The sequence below is a fragment of the Penicillium crustosum genome, assembly GCF_028827405.1.
Source record: "Penicillium crustosum strain IBT 35664 chromosome Unknown utg000005l_segment0_segment0, whole genome shotgun sequence".
Lineage (NCBI taxonomy): Eukaryota > Fungi > Ascomycota > Eurotiomycetes > Eurotiales > Aspergillaceae > Penicillium > Penicillium crustosum.
In genome coordinates, this window is record NW_026623126.1 from 2876298 (window position 1) to 2891184 (window position 14887).

A 14887-nucleotide genomic window follows, 5' to 3' on the forward strand; every position below is an offset into this window, starting at 1 on the left:
GGAGTGAAATGTAAGGGAAAGGCCACAAACCCCAGACACAAAAGGGTGAGGTCAAATCGACAAGACCTCGGAGGGTGAACCTTGGGAAGTGCGGTCTCCGGATGACATAAGACGAGCCTATCGGGGGGAATTGCTACAGACACGGCACGTTTTGCTAGTAGCACGGCACATTAGGTAATATTCCCTTTACATAATCAATTTTGACCGAGATCGTTACCATACATTACCACAGCAACTACATTACTTACTACTGTAGCAACTACATTCTATCTACTTCTGCTATAAGAACCACTCTATCTTCTCATTGATCTTACTTCATCCAATTGATCTTACTTCATCCAATTGATCTTACTTCATCCAATTGATACTTGATTTCACCTAATCATGGAGCCACCAATTGAGCAAGTCTTTGAGACTAGAGAGCAACTCCTTACTTCGATACGACAGCATGCCCTATCTCATGGTTATGCTATCACTATCATCAACTCCGCTAAGGAGAGGAATATTTGTCTTGGTTGTGATAGAGGCGGTATATACCATGATCATATTGATGCCCCAGAAGGGGCAAAACGCCGGAAGACAAGTACTAGACGGATGAACTGCCCATTCCGCCTTTATGCAAAGAAGCTTGTTGATACTAATCAATGGGAAATCCAGGTAAGAAATCCTAATCATAATCATGCAGCTACTAATAATATGATAGGGCATCCTATGGCAAGGCGTCCACAGCTTACTAAAGATCAAAATCAAACTATTGAACATCTATCAGATATTGGATCTCGACCGCAGCATATTATAAGTCTATTAAGAAAGGATCAACCTGATATCTTAATAAGACCAAAAGATATTTATAATATAAGAGGTAGTATAAGACAGAAAAAGCTTAGGAATCACTTACCTCTTGAACTTCTTCAACAGATATTAATTCAGAATCAATGGAAATATGCATTTAAACAAGATATAGAAGGTCATGTTCAATTTTTTATGTTCGCTCACCCTGAATCAATTAAGTATGCTAATCAATATAATAGGGTCTTTTTATTAGACTGTACTTACAAGACGAATCGGTATAAGATGCCTCTTTTACATATTATTAGTCTCTCGCCATCGAATTCATCCTATAGTATTGCTTTCTGCTTTATGCAAAATGAGCAGGAAGAAAGCTATAAGTGGACTTTACAGACTTTTTTTTCATGGCTTGACCCCTTACCCTTTTCTCCAGTTCTTTGCACTGACAGAGATCTTGCTTTATTAGGTGCAATTAAATCTATCTGTCCTAGAAGCCCACATCTACTATGCATTTGGCATATTAATAAGAATGTGCTGGCAAAGACAAAGCAATATTTCTCTTCAAATGAGGAATTTGAGGCTTTTATCAAGTCATGGAAAGAGCTAATTAATTCATCAAATATTGATGAATATAATGCTCAATTAGCTAAGTTCACAACGCAGTTTAATCAAATTGCCCCTAATGCTCTTAGATATATTCAAAGTACTTGGCTAACCTATAAAGAGATGTTTATTAGGGCTTGGGTAGGGCAATATCTTCATCTTGGTAACTGGGCTACATCAAGAGTGGAGGGGTCTCACGCTTTTTTAAAAAAGTATATAGGGGGATCTTCAGGTGATATGCTTCATGTTTTTGAGAGAATTAATAATGCTTTACAGGCTCAGTATCAGCGACTTGAATCTGATCTTGCAGAAGATAAGATTAAGAGACTAAATTTCTGCTCCCACTTTCTCTATTCGAATATTATAAAGAGAACATCACGATATTCAATATCTTTGATCTCTAATCAAGCTGCTATAGCTAAGAGAGCTACCCCCGAAGCACCTTTATCAAACTGCACTAATATATTCACTAGGACAATGGGCCTTCCGTGTGCCCACCGAATCGCTAGTTTATTAACAAAACATCAACCAATCCCACTAAGCGATATCCATCAATTTTGGAGGATTGGCCTTAGTAATGAGTCATCTATGTATCTGCCAATACTAGATCCTCTATTACCACCACCAACTCGCAGATCAGCTCAAGAGAACATATCAGATCAAAACATCAAAACATCAAACCAAAAGGTCACTAAGAAGAAAGCACCCTCGAAGTGCTCAAATTGTGGAGAAATTGGCCATACAATCCGCTCCTGCAGAGTGTGAAAAGCATGTAAATAAGATGAAAAGCACAATAAGATTGACTAGAGAGAATTGATTCATGGTCGGGTTCTTATAGTAATGAAGCAGTAGTAGATAGAATGTAGTTGCTACAGTAGTAAGTAATGTAGTTGCTGTGGTAATGTATGGTAACGATCTCGGTCAAAATTGATTATGTAAAGGGAATATTACCTAATGTGCCGTGCTACTAGCAAAACGTGCCGTGTCTGTAGCAATTCCCCTATCGGGGGGGGAAAAAAAAAAGTTGATTGTGTTATCAGTTGACCATTTTATTTCCCACCCCGACATCAAATTCATCGGTTTTCACGTTCTTGGCCATATTCTCAAATCTTGATACCCTTATTTACCTTGTTTATCTTTGTTGATTTTCCATTTCTATCCTCATAAAATGGCGAAAAGTGTCCGAGCCAGTGTTTCCAAGCGCAACAGAGCCAATCTGCGCCAGAAGGTCTTTGGCCCAGTGGTCGATGCCAGAACTGAGAGACTCGCTGCCAAACTACAGGAGCTTGCATCACAGCCACGACCGGAAGCCCCTGTGAAATCAAAGATGGACCTAGCCGAGGATGAGGCTGGTATGTATACTACCATCATTTTTCCAAGAATACCGACTAACCTCATATTCTGCTTTAGCCGAAGCAGCCAAGGCCCAGACTGGTGACAGCGAAGGTTAGTCTATGGCAATTCAACTTTTGAATCGCACTCTTTTTTCGGCCTTGAACTACAGAATGCTTACCTTCTTCCTAATACAGAGATGGATATCGACACAATTAAGAGCTCCAAGAAGAAGCAGGCACGTGTACAGAAGCGCAACCAGAAGCCTCGCAACTCGATTGTCTTCCAAAAGCGTCTATCTACAGCCAAGAAGGGCCCCAAGAGGAAGTGAAGCGTGTGTCGAGTGAAGGCCAATACATGGATTATTTGACGAGATGGTGTGGCGGAGAAGAAAAAAAGGCGTTTGGGAGTCTACAATTTACACCTGCGATTCACGTACATATGTTCCATAGTCTGCATCTGATATACCATACCTTTCATTAAAGGCTTGAGATATTACTTGGAATTTGATCAGTGGGGAAGAAAAAATGACCCTAATGCGGCCGGGGGAGTCGATATAGGTTGCTCTAATTTCAAATCACCGACAAGCAACCCTAGTCAAGATTGATTAGCTAATTTATACCTTCATCCAATATTTGTTAACCTTTAATTTATGAACCGAGGGGACCGAGGGGGTTGAGTCGTGAAGTAATTGTCGATATAGATCTACATCTATGGATATATGTACTCCGGAGTACAAGGGTACTCCAGAAGGCGGTGTGGTGATGCGCGTGGATCATAAACATGATTCTGCCGCTGGATTGCCCCCCGGACAAGTTCGACATGTGCAGTTGATTTGAGGTTCTTGACATAAAAGTTGTCCTGAGCTATCACGCCAAGTCAAGTTGCCAAAATGGTGGCCTTTAGCAGCTGGGCGACAGTCATTGCCAATTTGCTGGTCCCCGTGGGCATACTCACCTTCTCTTCAGGATTCTTCCCTTATAAACCGTTGATCCCTGGATTAGCGACTTTTGATGAAACAGGCGAGAATACCAGAGCACCTGCGGTTTTTGATAAAGTTATTTTTATGGTGGTCGATGCGCTAAGGAGGTATGGTTTGAAGCAATTCACCTCCGAGATATCCCAGTCACTAACAAGGGTATTCACATATAGCGACTTTGTATATTCGAACGACTCGGGTTTCTTGTTTACACAGAGGTCAGGGTCACTTTAAAAGCTCCAACATTTGATTGTTTGAAATCAGTAACTGATTTGATACCAGCTTGATCCGGTCCGGCGCTGCACTGCCATTCACTGCCTATGCGAGCGCTCCAACCGTTACAATGCCTCGATTAAAAGCCATTACAACCGGCTCAGTCCCGTCTTTCTTGGATGTTATTCTCAACATTGCAGAGTCAGATACCACATCAACACTGGCATACCAAGACACCTGGTTGGCGCAATTAAAGGCCACAGGAGGACGGCTGGTGATGTATGGGGACGATACCTGGCTCAAGCTCTTCCCGGGGATGTTTGACCGAGCTGATGGTACTACAAGCTTCTTTGTGTCGGTCAGTTGTACTTTAGGTGTTTGTGTATCTGCAGTATTAGTATGGAAACTGAGATTCTTCTCGCAGGACTTCACGGAAGTAGATCATAATGTGACTCGACACGTTCCTACCGAAATTGCTCAGGATGACTGGTCTGCTTTGATCATGCATTACCTGGGTCTGGATCACATAGGACATAAGGCTGGCCCGAAAAGGTAAACACAGCTCTCTATCTTATTATTTAGCTGCTCTCTAATCTTCAACTCCTAGTCCTTTCATGATACCGAAACAGCATGAGATGGACTCTGTGGTGACTGAAATCTATACTGCAATGCAGCAACAAGACCATCTTCAATCCACATTGTTCGTGTTGTGCGGAGATCATGGCATGAATGAGGCTGGAAACCACGGCGGATCTTCTGCTGGGGAAACATCCCCCGCGTTGCTTTTCATGTCACCCAAGTTTAAAGCCTTGGATGGCCGAAGAGAAAGCCCCGTGGAACCGTCAGATGATATGCAGTATTACCGGACGGTTGAGCAAGCGGACATTGCTCCAACCTTGGCGGGACTTCTTGGTATCCCAATTCCTTTAAACAGTCTTGGTGTATTCATTCCAGACCTTTTAGAGATGTGGGATCATGGTATGTGCTCTGTTCCTAGTTGGACAAACGAGAGAAACAACAAAACAAAATCAAACCCAAAAAAATCAGGAACTGACTCGGAAACAGGTTCTCATAGACTTCAAATATTATATCAAAATGCCGAACAGCTGCTAAACACGCTGACAACTACATTCCCTGGATCTACGTTTGGCCCCGATGCCACCACATCCTGTGCTTCAGGGGTTCTATCGGGTATTGAGGGGGCTCAATGTGCTTGGACTCAAGTCCAACAACTTCTCTCTGCCAGGGACGAAAGAGACGATCCCTACACTACGGCTGGTCCCGCTTTATTGCAGTTCTTAAAGATTGCACAGGATGTCATGAGCCGTACTGCCAGTAACTACGATGTCTCTAGACTCATTCTCGGCCTGTTGATCACGGGGGTTGCAGGCCTGCTTGTACTTCCAGCTACATACAAGGAATGCGCACGTCACGGATCTTCTGGGATGTTTTTGATACTCATGATCATCACCTGTGGGATGATGATGTTTGCGAGTAGCTATGTGGAAGAAGAGCAACAGTTCTGGTATTGGATCTGTTCGGGATGGATTGTCTACCTGCATATCAAATCGCAATCGCAATTATCTGCAAAACCGATCCTACGCAGCCGCTTTGGATCATTAATATATTGGTCTGACAAATGCATCATTCTTGTGCTCGCAATCACCCAGCGACTCTTGCGACGATGGAACCAAACGGGACAGAAATTCGCGGCCGAGCCTGATATTGCTCGCACCTTCTTTACACGCCATCCAGAAATCTTCTGGGGCCTTCTTATCCTCACGTACGTGGATGCTGGTCGCCATCTTCTCAGGAGTATACCGATCACTGGAATATTGAAGCTCGGTGCCTTGGCCCCTGCCCTGTTGGCCTTTACGTTCAAATTGCACTTTGTGACGTCGGAATCCCCCGAACTCCTCGATGGGACGTTCATCTCACAAATAATGACGGAATGGCCCTACAGTCTATCATTGGTTTTGCATGCCAGGCTTGTGTTTTATGGACTCGCTGTCGTTGTCCTCCTAGGGCTCGTTGGAAAACGGTCAAGAGTTCCCCGAGGTAAGCCCTCACATGCTCTAGATTGCCTCTCGAGGTTGGCCTCGTTACTAACCGCTTTTTTTTTTTTTTTCTCTCTTTTTTTTAGCGCATGATACAATCCATGAAGCTCTTCACATCTTCTTAATGACGCAGTCCCGTGCCACTAACGTCCCCTTGTTCCTACTTTTCCGAATTCAAGCCGGCATTCTCTCTTCCCTGAACCTCACAGGGATCGAAGTTACAATCACGACCTTGATCTTCCAATATATGACCTTCTTCGCGTTTGGTGGCTCCAATGCAATCTCCTCTGTGGACCTTGCTAGTGGATATAACGGTATCGACAGCTACAGCGTGGTGCTAGTAGGGGTTCTCACCTTTGCGAGCAACTGGGCAGGACCCATTTGGTGGGCTTCACAGAGCCATCGCCTCCGGCCGAAGGATGCAGAACAAGACCCCTCGACACTATTGACCTTCCATGTTGCTATGTCCTTGGTTTCGGTTATGGCTGCTTGTACAGCCCTCCGGACGCATCTTTTCATCTGGACTGTTTTCTCCCCCAAATATCTCTACAGTATGGCGTGGGCCACTGCCCATCATGTTGCTGTCAATTTATTAGGCGAGGTTGTTTTCTCTCGATCTCGTCGTTATTCATAAACAATATTTTAGCTTGGAAATACATATCTGGACATCCCTTGCCATCCGTAAAACACACAAACACAAAAACCTGAAACCAAAAGAACACTGTACATAGAGGGGTATGAGATTCAAAATAAACCGCTGAACAAATCATCGATGGCGTTCTTCTTCTTCTTCTTCTTTTTCGTTGGTTTTGAAACGTCTTTTAGTTTTTCCATGGAAACCTTTGAGGCCTTGGAATCCGACTTGGAAATCTTGACTGGGGCAAGTTGCACAGTGTCAATCCGACGAATACGTTCCCCAAGATCTTCCTTTGCCACTGGAATAATCTTGGACTGGCTCACAGGTTGCATCTTCAGCTGGTGACTGATCTCGGTAATTTTGGACAGTCGCGCCAATGTAGCTAGCAACACGATTCCCAGTGTAGAGAACTGATTATCGGCAACGACAGTTGAAAAAGCGCTAGAAAACTGTTAGTTTGTTTCTACTTGATATATTTCCCCCCCTTTTTTCTCATACATGTAACATCTGGGGATAACGGTGGCCAGGTGGGATTTTACCCCCGATCGGGCGAAATCCAAGGTGGCACGTTTCAAGATGGATAGCCATTTCCACCATTTGGTTCGACGATGCTGATTTTTATTGCGATGGAAAATTAGATGCAACGTTGAATGGACTGCCAGGATTTCCTTGTCCATTGTGTTGTATGTTGTATGTTGTAGATGGAAAAGAATGAAAAAAGTGGATTTTCCGGTTTTAGTCTCCCGACTACCACATATCGACTACATCCCATATCCGTTCAAAAGTAGTAAAGAAAAATATTTCATTGGACTAACTCCATCCCCATTTTTTTGGGATTTTCTGAATTTTCAAAGAAAAAGCAATAGCAAAAGCAAACGCAGACGCGCGTTGAAAAGCAAAAAAAGCAAAAAAAAGAGAAAACGCAGGAAAACGCAATGAAAGCAATTACTAGCACAATCCCGAGATGAAAAAATTGAATTTCTCCTCGAAACATGCAATACAAAGGCAAGTGTCATCAGCAGAGCGAGCAAGGATTGTGCGAGCTATTCTGAGAAACAGTAGATGCCTCTGATGCCCTCTGTGTGATAGGGATATTTGGGGGAAATGAAAGGTCCAGATTGAAGAAAGAGACGTAGAAAGAGCCTCTTGGAAACCCAGAAACCAAGGATCCAGAGATTTCGGGGGTTTCAAATAGGAAAGAAGGAACAATGCCGTGAAGTTCAAGAAAAGCCTAGAGGTTGTCCGAGAGCCTGGTCATGCTGAGAGTCTTGTTAACGGCTGTGTGGCGTTCATTCCGTAGGTCTTGAGCATCTTGCTCTTGCTGTTGAATTTTCGATTTTCGATCTTTTTTTCGATTTTGGTTTTGGGGGACCGATGGAGATTTCTTTTTTTTCCTTTTTGGTATTTCGGCTTGATTTCATCTGATCTGGGGTCTGGAGGCTCGGTTGAACATTTCGAAAATGATTCGCGCGTCAGCACATATGTGGGAATGCGGTGACATTGGCAAGATCAGCGAGAGGAACTGATCTTATTGCAGGTAAGCCCATAAGGCCTAATTTCTTGGGGAGATGAATTGATGGTCCTCTGCCCGCATCGAAGAAAATTCGCTAGGGGCATGCTGCACCGATCGTCCACCAGAATACCGGGGAGTGCGGATTGATCCTCGACCCCGCGGAGTCTGGCTAAAGGACTGCGATTGGGGCCGCGTACGGTTGGTGCGAGGCGTAGTGGGAGGCCGGTTTCGAGGTGCAAAGAGCCCTGTCAAAGGGTCAGAACATGTCCACAAACTAGAGGGCACGGTATCTTACTCTTACCTTGCTGAGTAGTGCTAGCAACTGAACGACGAAGCTTACTGGCATCATTGGGACCGGGGAAAGCTGCTTCAGTGCCCGTGCGGGGGCCATCGATATGGAAGAGCTATATTCAGTCAGTATCGGTACCCAAATGGGGACAAATAAAAGGATAAAACTCACTCGGGGTCGCTCTTCGTGAGGGCGGGTCATAACGTGACTGTTTCGGAACTTGTTCACGAGAGTCTCCTTCCCTTGGAGTGCTATTGAAACTGGTTAGATATCATTCTAATTGGCCATGGCTGGGAGACAAACTGGCGTAAGAAATCTCTGCTCTCTTCTCGGAAATACAGTCGGGCCTGTAATTGTCTCGAGTCAGCGAACGTCTTTTCTGAGGGAGATAGGGAGGAACATACCAAGCCTTGCCCTGTCGAGAGTGCACGAGCTAATGGAAACCGGTAAGTACATGTCACACACTGACTCATGATATAACTCACATTCACAATGTCAATTGGCTGTATATTATGTTAGTAAAAAAAATATCAGATGAAAGGGGAATCCGATGAAAGCAGGACCAGCAAAAACACTCACATCACCGAAGTTCATGAACGCATAACCAACGCTAGAAGGACAAAGGGTAAGTAACATCGAAAGCCAACAATGAGAAATCAGAACTTACTTGCAACGATGGTTAAAATCTGTGAATCGAATTAGCCTGAACAAGAGAATACATCATGGAGCAGCACTTACCCATGCGCAGGTAGAGGAAGTCATACTTCCCATAGCTGGACTCGTCAAGGATGCTCTTCAATTGGTCCTATTGAATGATCAGATCGAATTCACATTGAAGATTTTCATAAGAGGATGGAGATAACCATACCGACGTTATCTTGTTGGGAATGTTGCGGATCATGACCTGTAACGAGACAATGTGAGAAATTGGTCTTGCGGCTGATAGGTGAAAACTTACAGTGCTGCGAACATCTAGTCCTTCTCTGATTCGGTCGAGGTTAATAGCATGCTCTGCGCTTGTTTGGCCCTCCTCAAAAGCCGGAGAAATGTCGACCTTGTCATCGACCTCGTTCTCCTTGGACACGAGGTGATACGGTGTAACGGGGCTCTGGGGGAACCAAAGCTAGAGGTTCGAAGATGAGGCAGAACAGAAATCTCTTCCTGTGTATCAGTAGAGACATTGAAACGAAGACACTGTACAAATCCAATGTGAGCATTCCACTTTCAAAGAACACAAAAAAAAAGAAAAAAATATACCTCGAGCTTGAACCCACCGAGACATGAAAAAGCATAAGCCGCGTGACACTTGTTGAAATATTCAACTTGGTATCGACTCATGTTAGTTCCATTCTCAAGAAGCTTGCAAGAACGCGGGGTCCCAAGGGAAGTGACGACCTGTTGAACAACATCGTCCATAGGTTCCAGGAGCCACTGATTTGGGATGGTGTACACAGAAAGCAGGAATGCACCATCCTGATGAACAGAGGAAGAGGAATTAGCCCCGCTAGTTCCCTTAAAATTGGCAATCTCTTTGCAATTGGCAGGCATGACGTGCCATGCAGGACGAGTTTGGCGAATGTTCTTCATCGCGCGGATGGCTTCTCGAAGGTCACTAAACGAAAACGAGAACGCGCCTTGAGTCTCAACTTGCTTGAGACAAACATCCTCAAGGGAGGGATATTCGTCAATCTTGATAGAGTCAGCTTTGGTCTATCCCATGAGCAGCACCTTGGCATTGTAACTTACGGGAAACATCATAACAATCGAGCGGTGGGTAGTGTCGACAGGGACATTGTGTACGATAAAGCTTCGATGCTTTTCAGCAACATCATGAGTTCCACCGGAGAGGGATTGTAAAGACAGGTTGGTTGTACTGGTAGCGCGACCAGCTTGGTCACCGCGGGAAACATGGGTCAATTCGTTGGGAGCGGCAACGGCATCTCTGACCGTGGAATCCTGGGTGGTTGCGAACAAGCTAGATATGAAATCTGGGGTTGGGTTGTATGCATAAGTGATATCACGCGATGGGGAGTACCGAGCATTGGCAATGCTTTTCTGAACCGGAGAGATGAGATATTGGGATGCTCCCAGACGCGCCTGAGTATGAGTCGAAGAAATAGGTGAGCATGTCATGTAATCCAGCGACCGAGATGCCTGGGCATGCGAGGGCGAGTATGGCATTCCACCAGGACCAGGGTTTGTGGGAGACACATGAGGTGAAGCAGAAGAGACCTGGGATTGTCCGATGACAGTGCGAGTTGCGTTAATTGTTCGAGCCAGCCGAGGCGAAACAGACGAGTACTGGTACTGAGTGTTTGCCTGGTCAAGGGTAGCGGGCGCTGGGTAAGCATAGCTAGAAGCAGAGCCTGTAGTAGTGGTTTGAGACGAAGCAACGCGCGTAGGCCCTGCCTCATTGGACCAACCGGCAAACGGATCACTGTAACGCGCGTTAAACTTATTAGGGCTTTGGCCGTCAATGTATAAAACAACAAGAATTATCTTACGCAGTTGGACGGATTGTCTCCATTCCAGGGAACGAAACAGGGTTCCCTCGATGAGCAAAAGGTTCATACCCCATCGGATTGAATGCAGCAAGCTGCTCCGATGGCGATCCTCGAGTTGGGGAAGACGTCTCCATGTTCAATCCTGAAGTAATAAGAAAGTGAGCGGATAAGCGACAACCGTGTTGAAAAGATAAGTCCACATACAATGTAGCAATTCTTTTGACCTATTCAGTAAGGGGCGCGATGTAGATAGGTAAGAGAAGTAGTTGCGAGAGAAAAAAATAAAAGAATCGTTGGCGAGGGAATAGAGGAACCCTTTTATGTCTCAAGGCCGACTCACACTTGGCCCAGCGCGCGCGTTAAGTCGGCCAACGGGGCAACTCTAATGTACAATGATAAACCAATTCATTCTCTCGAACGGGCCGAAACGAGGCAAATCACAACCTGTTGAGCGCGTGTTGTTGAGCGCGTGTTGTAGTATATACCGACCTAGGTAGTCCTCGGGGCCTAACCCAACCGTAATAATAAAGAACGTTTAACCAGTTGAGCGCGCGATGTTGAGCATGTTGTTGAATGTGTCGTAGCATATATCTAGTCACCAGGCGGGCTAGGTGTAGAGTTCTTTATGCCTTCAACCTCATAGTGTCTTACTGTATAATTAACAGTGATTATCAGGCGCGTTGCTCTCATGGTCTCAGAGCTGGTTAAAATATTGATGAAGTTGTGATAAAAATTTGCCAAAAGAACAAGTAAATCAGGACATTGTGTATAAAAAAAAGGGGTTAGAGAAAAACAATCTTGGAAGAATAGATGATAGTCTCGCCATGTATCTACTTTGCATTTGATATTGGCCAAGGTTTACGCTAGTGATTACGCTAGTACAAATTAGGATTAGCATACTAAAAGCGGTCATGTACAGTGGTGGCAGATGGAACATCTGACCGCCTGTGAACGTCAACTAGTGCCTAGGTACCTATAAGCTATCATCTACCCTGGATAAGGTTTCAAGCCTAACAAGTCTGAAGTATTGAGGCTGTTGCGCTTACATCTGGCTATGAATCTGAGCCATTATGCCACCCATGGCTCCAATGCTCAATGAGCCACATGTCTTAAACCAAGTGAGCCAGCCTATACACGTTGGAGAGCCTACCTAAACAAAACTGACTTCTGATCCGTAGATTATCATCTCACCCTCTGACACAGACTATCTGGATCAGCTCATTCCATCAATCAGAGATTACAGCGTTGGAAACCGCACTCCACAACTGCTGCAATCACTGTCCCGGTTTGCGGGCGACAAAGAGTCCGAAATCGAAAGCATATGCAACACAAATCATCAGGAGTTTGTCTCATCTGTCAATTCACTGCTTCGGATTCGAGAGGGGACTGTGAGCTTGACAGCAGAGATTCTGAACTTGAACCAATCTATTCAAACCAGCACCCAACGCCTAGCCGAGCAGAAGAAAGCACTGGTGGAGTCGCGTGGCCACCGGCAGAATATCGATGAGACCAGTCGCGCCATTCAGGATTGTTTAGAGGTGCTTCGTCTAGCCAACCAGGTCCATGACCTCTTGGCAAAGAAGAACCACTACGCCGCGTTGCGCGCACTGGAAGAATTACAAAATGTCCATCTGAAGGGGGTGACGCAGTACAAGATTGCAGTCATGATACAACGCTCAGTTCCAGCGACACAGAGAGCTATCGCAGAAGCAGTGATGTCAGATCTCAACACCTGGCTTTACCGCATCCGAGAAATGTCTCAATACCTCGGGGAAATAGCGCTCTTTCACACAGACCAGCGGAAAACAAGACAAAAACAAAGAGCGGAGAAAATCCCGTATCTAGAGCATTTCAGTTTGAACTCGGCGATCGAATTGGTGTCTGATGAAGACGAAGAGTATGACCTGCTCCAGAATGAAGATCTTCAAGTTGACTTCACACCACTGTTCGAGTGTTTGCATATCCATCAATCTTTGGGACATATGGATAAATTCCGAATTGAATACGCGACCACCCGCCGAAGACAGAAGGAGCTCTTGCTTCCGTCTTCTATCACTCTTGTTGATGAAGATGGCTCTAGTCTGCACAATCTCTTGGAAGAGATGGCCGGGTTTGCCATTGTTGAACGGGCCACCATGAAAAGAGCCCCTGATCTCAGGTCATCCGTCGATGTAAGTAACCATATCCCCTTCCCTTTAGCCCCGTCTAGGAATCATCTGACCCATTCCTTTGAATAGATCGACGAGCTGTGGGATTCGATGTGCCAAGCGGCTGTAGTGTTGATATCGAAAGCACTTCATGAAGTTGACAACGCTGAAAGCATTCTCAACATCAAGAATCTGATCGCTCTGTTCATGCAGACGATGAACGTGGGTAGACCCAACTCTATTATATTCGCCTCAAATAGCTGATATCCATATAACAGACATGGAACTTCCCAGTGCGGGTCTTTGATGACTTCTTGTTGACCCTATTTGGCAAATATGCCGAACTTTTGAAGAAGAGATTCAGTGATGATTTCCAGGAGGTAGGACTGTTTCCTCCCTATCAGTATATTTTTAACTGCTGACACTGCCAGATTGTATCAACGGATGATTATATGCCCATGCCCATACAGACCGAAGAGGAGCATGACAAGGTCCTCAACGTTAGCTGGTACAGCCCGGAACAACCTCGCGAGGAACAGGTGTAAGTTGTGAATCAACCTGGGCCGATTGGTGCTTGTTTGGACCTAACTGATCATTTGGCTTAGGTTCCCATGCATATTACCATTTTCCCGAATGTATCCATTGTGTTGCATTGATATCCGGAATTTCCTGAACCAGTTCTATTTCTTCGCGAATGATGGGTTCGCAAATACAAATGTCATTGATGAGACACTGAAGAATGTGAGTTTGGACCAACACACTCAAGATCCATGACTTGACAACTAACCTAGCAGGATCTGGATGACCTTCTTTCACAAAAAGTCTGTGATACTTTAGTGGAGCGCCTTTCCTCGCAATATCTAGGCCAAATTGTTCAGATTCTTATTAACTTGGAACACTTCGAGTTAGCTTGCCGCGAGCTGGAACTCCTATTGGCAGCAGCCCGATCACAGAACTCTACCGGCACCTCAATTGCGTTGAAGGCTACCGAGAAGTTTAAAAGCAACAAGAAGGCAGCCGAGAAGCGTATCTTCGAGGTCGTCAATTCCAAAATCGACGACCTTATCGAGACCGCCGAGTACGAGTGGATGTCCCCTACACCTCCCACAGAGCCAAGCAATTACATGCAAACCTTGACTCGATTCTTGTCCAACATCATGAACTCCACATTGTTGGGTCTGCCAACGGAAATTAAGGAGCTCATCTATTTTGATGCCCTTAGTCATGCTGCTAACATGATTCTGGTAAGTTTTCTATGGACCCCCAATCCGTTGAAACAGAGACTTGCTGACTGACCATACAGGCGCAACCATTGTCCCCAGATGTTAAGAAAATCAATCCCAACGGAGTGGCAGCATTAGCAAAAGATGTTGAATATCTCGCCGAATTCGTGGACAGCTTAAATGTCCCAATTCTCCGCGAGAACCTCGACGAGTTACAACAAACCGTGCAGTTGATGCAAGCGGACAGCGCAGACGAGTTTTACGACATTTCCACGAGGAACAAGAAATATGGACGCGTTGATGCCATGCAAGGGCCCATTTTGCTCGAAAAGTACAGTTCGGAATCTACACCGCATTGTCGTGAACTACCTGCTAACTAGTTATGAATAGGCTCACACGCAGTATTCAAGCTCCCACCAAGGTGGATAAGTTTGCAACGCTTTCATCACGCTTCAAGAAGACTGGATAAATCTATGAGTGTGTTATTTGTAATGAAATATTCAACTACAACAATGAAGTACCCCCTTGGGACCTATTGAGAGCGTAAGTACAGAAATACAGCTAGAAGCATGTCTTGCCATATCCAGAACTGGTAAAATGG

The 14887-nt window shown here is 45.0% G+C and overlaps 5 protein-coding genes across 5 annotated transcripts; 3 read left to right on the top strand and 2 right to left on the bottom strand.

Moving 5' to 3' along the window:
- Positions 1-2560: 2560 nt before the first annotated feature.
- N7487_011751 (DUF2423 domain-containing protein) lies at positions 2561-3055 on the top strand (the record flags this gene model as incomplete). The annotated part of the gene is made up of 3 exons (XM_056879481.1): positions 2561-2744; positions 2803-2838; positions 2922-3055. The coding sequence occupies 3 exons, from the start codon at positions 2561-2563 to the stop codon at positions 3053-3055; spliced, it is 354 nt and encodes a 117-aa protein (XP_056724800.1).
- Positions 3056-3616: 561 nt separating this feature from the next.
- On the top strand, positions 3617-6607 carry las21 (mannose-ethanolamine phosphotransferase LAS21; the record flags this gene model as incomplete). Its single annotated transcript, XM_056879482.1, has 7 exons — positions 3617-3813; positions 3877-3921; positions 3986-4274; positions 4341-4468; positions 4524-4894; positions 4982-5974; positions 6060-6607. The coding sequence occupies 7 exons, from the start codon at positions 3617-3619 to the stop codon at positions 6605-6607; spliced, it is 2571 nt and encodes an 856-aa protein (XP_056724801.1).
- Positions 6608-6717: 110 nt separating this feature from the next.
- On the bottom strand, positions 6718-7287 carry N7487_011753 (uncharacterized protein; the record flags this gene model as incomplete). The annotated part of the gene is made up of 2 exons (XM_056879483.1): positions 6718-7051; positions 7109-7287. 2 exons carry the CDS (start codon positions 7285-7287, stop codon positions 6718-6720), a joined length of 513 nt encoding a protein of 170 aa, XP_056724802.1.
- An 875-nt stretch (positions 7288-8162) lies between these two features.
- N7487_011754 (putative meiosis protein MEI2) lies at positions 8163-11050 on the bottom strand (the record flags this gene model as incomplete). The annotated part of the gene is made up of 14 exons (XM_056879484.1): positions 8163-8368; positions 8425-8527; positions 8584-8663; positions 8716-8759; positions 8817-8845; positions 8898-8915; positions 8992-9022; positions 9080-9098; positions 9151-9217; positions 9281-9316; positions 9371-9520; positions 9670-10101; positions 10159-10849; positions 10917-11050. The coding sequence occupies 14 exons, from the start codon at positions 11048-11050 to the stop codon at positions 8163-8165; spliced, it is 2040 nt and encodes a 679-aa protein (XP_056724803.1).
- Positions 11051-11986: 936 nt separating this feature from the next.
- Positions 11987-14755, top strand: N7487_011755 (Rab GTPase-binding exocyst subunit SEC15; the record flags this gene model as incomplete). Its single annotated transcript, XM_056879485.1, has 9 exons — positions 11987-12034; positions 12095-13087; positions 13154-13285; positions 13342-13443; positions 13495-13604; positions 13669-13804; positions 13858-14307; positions 14367-14617; positions 14677-14755. The coding sequence occupies 9 exons, from the start codon at positions 11987-11989 to the stop codon at positions 14753-14755; spliced, it is 2301 nt and encodes a 766-aa protein (XP_056724804.1).
- Positions 14756-14887: the final 132 nt, after the last annotated feature.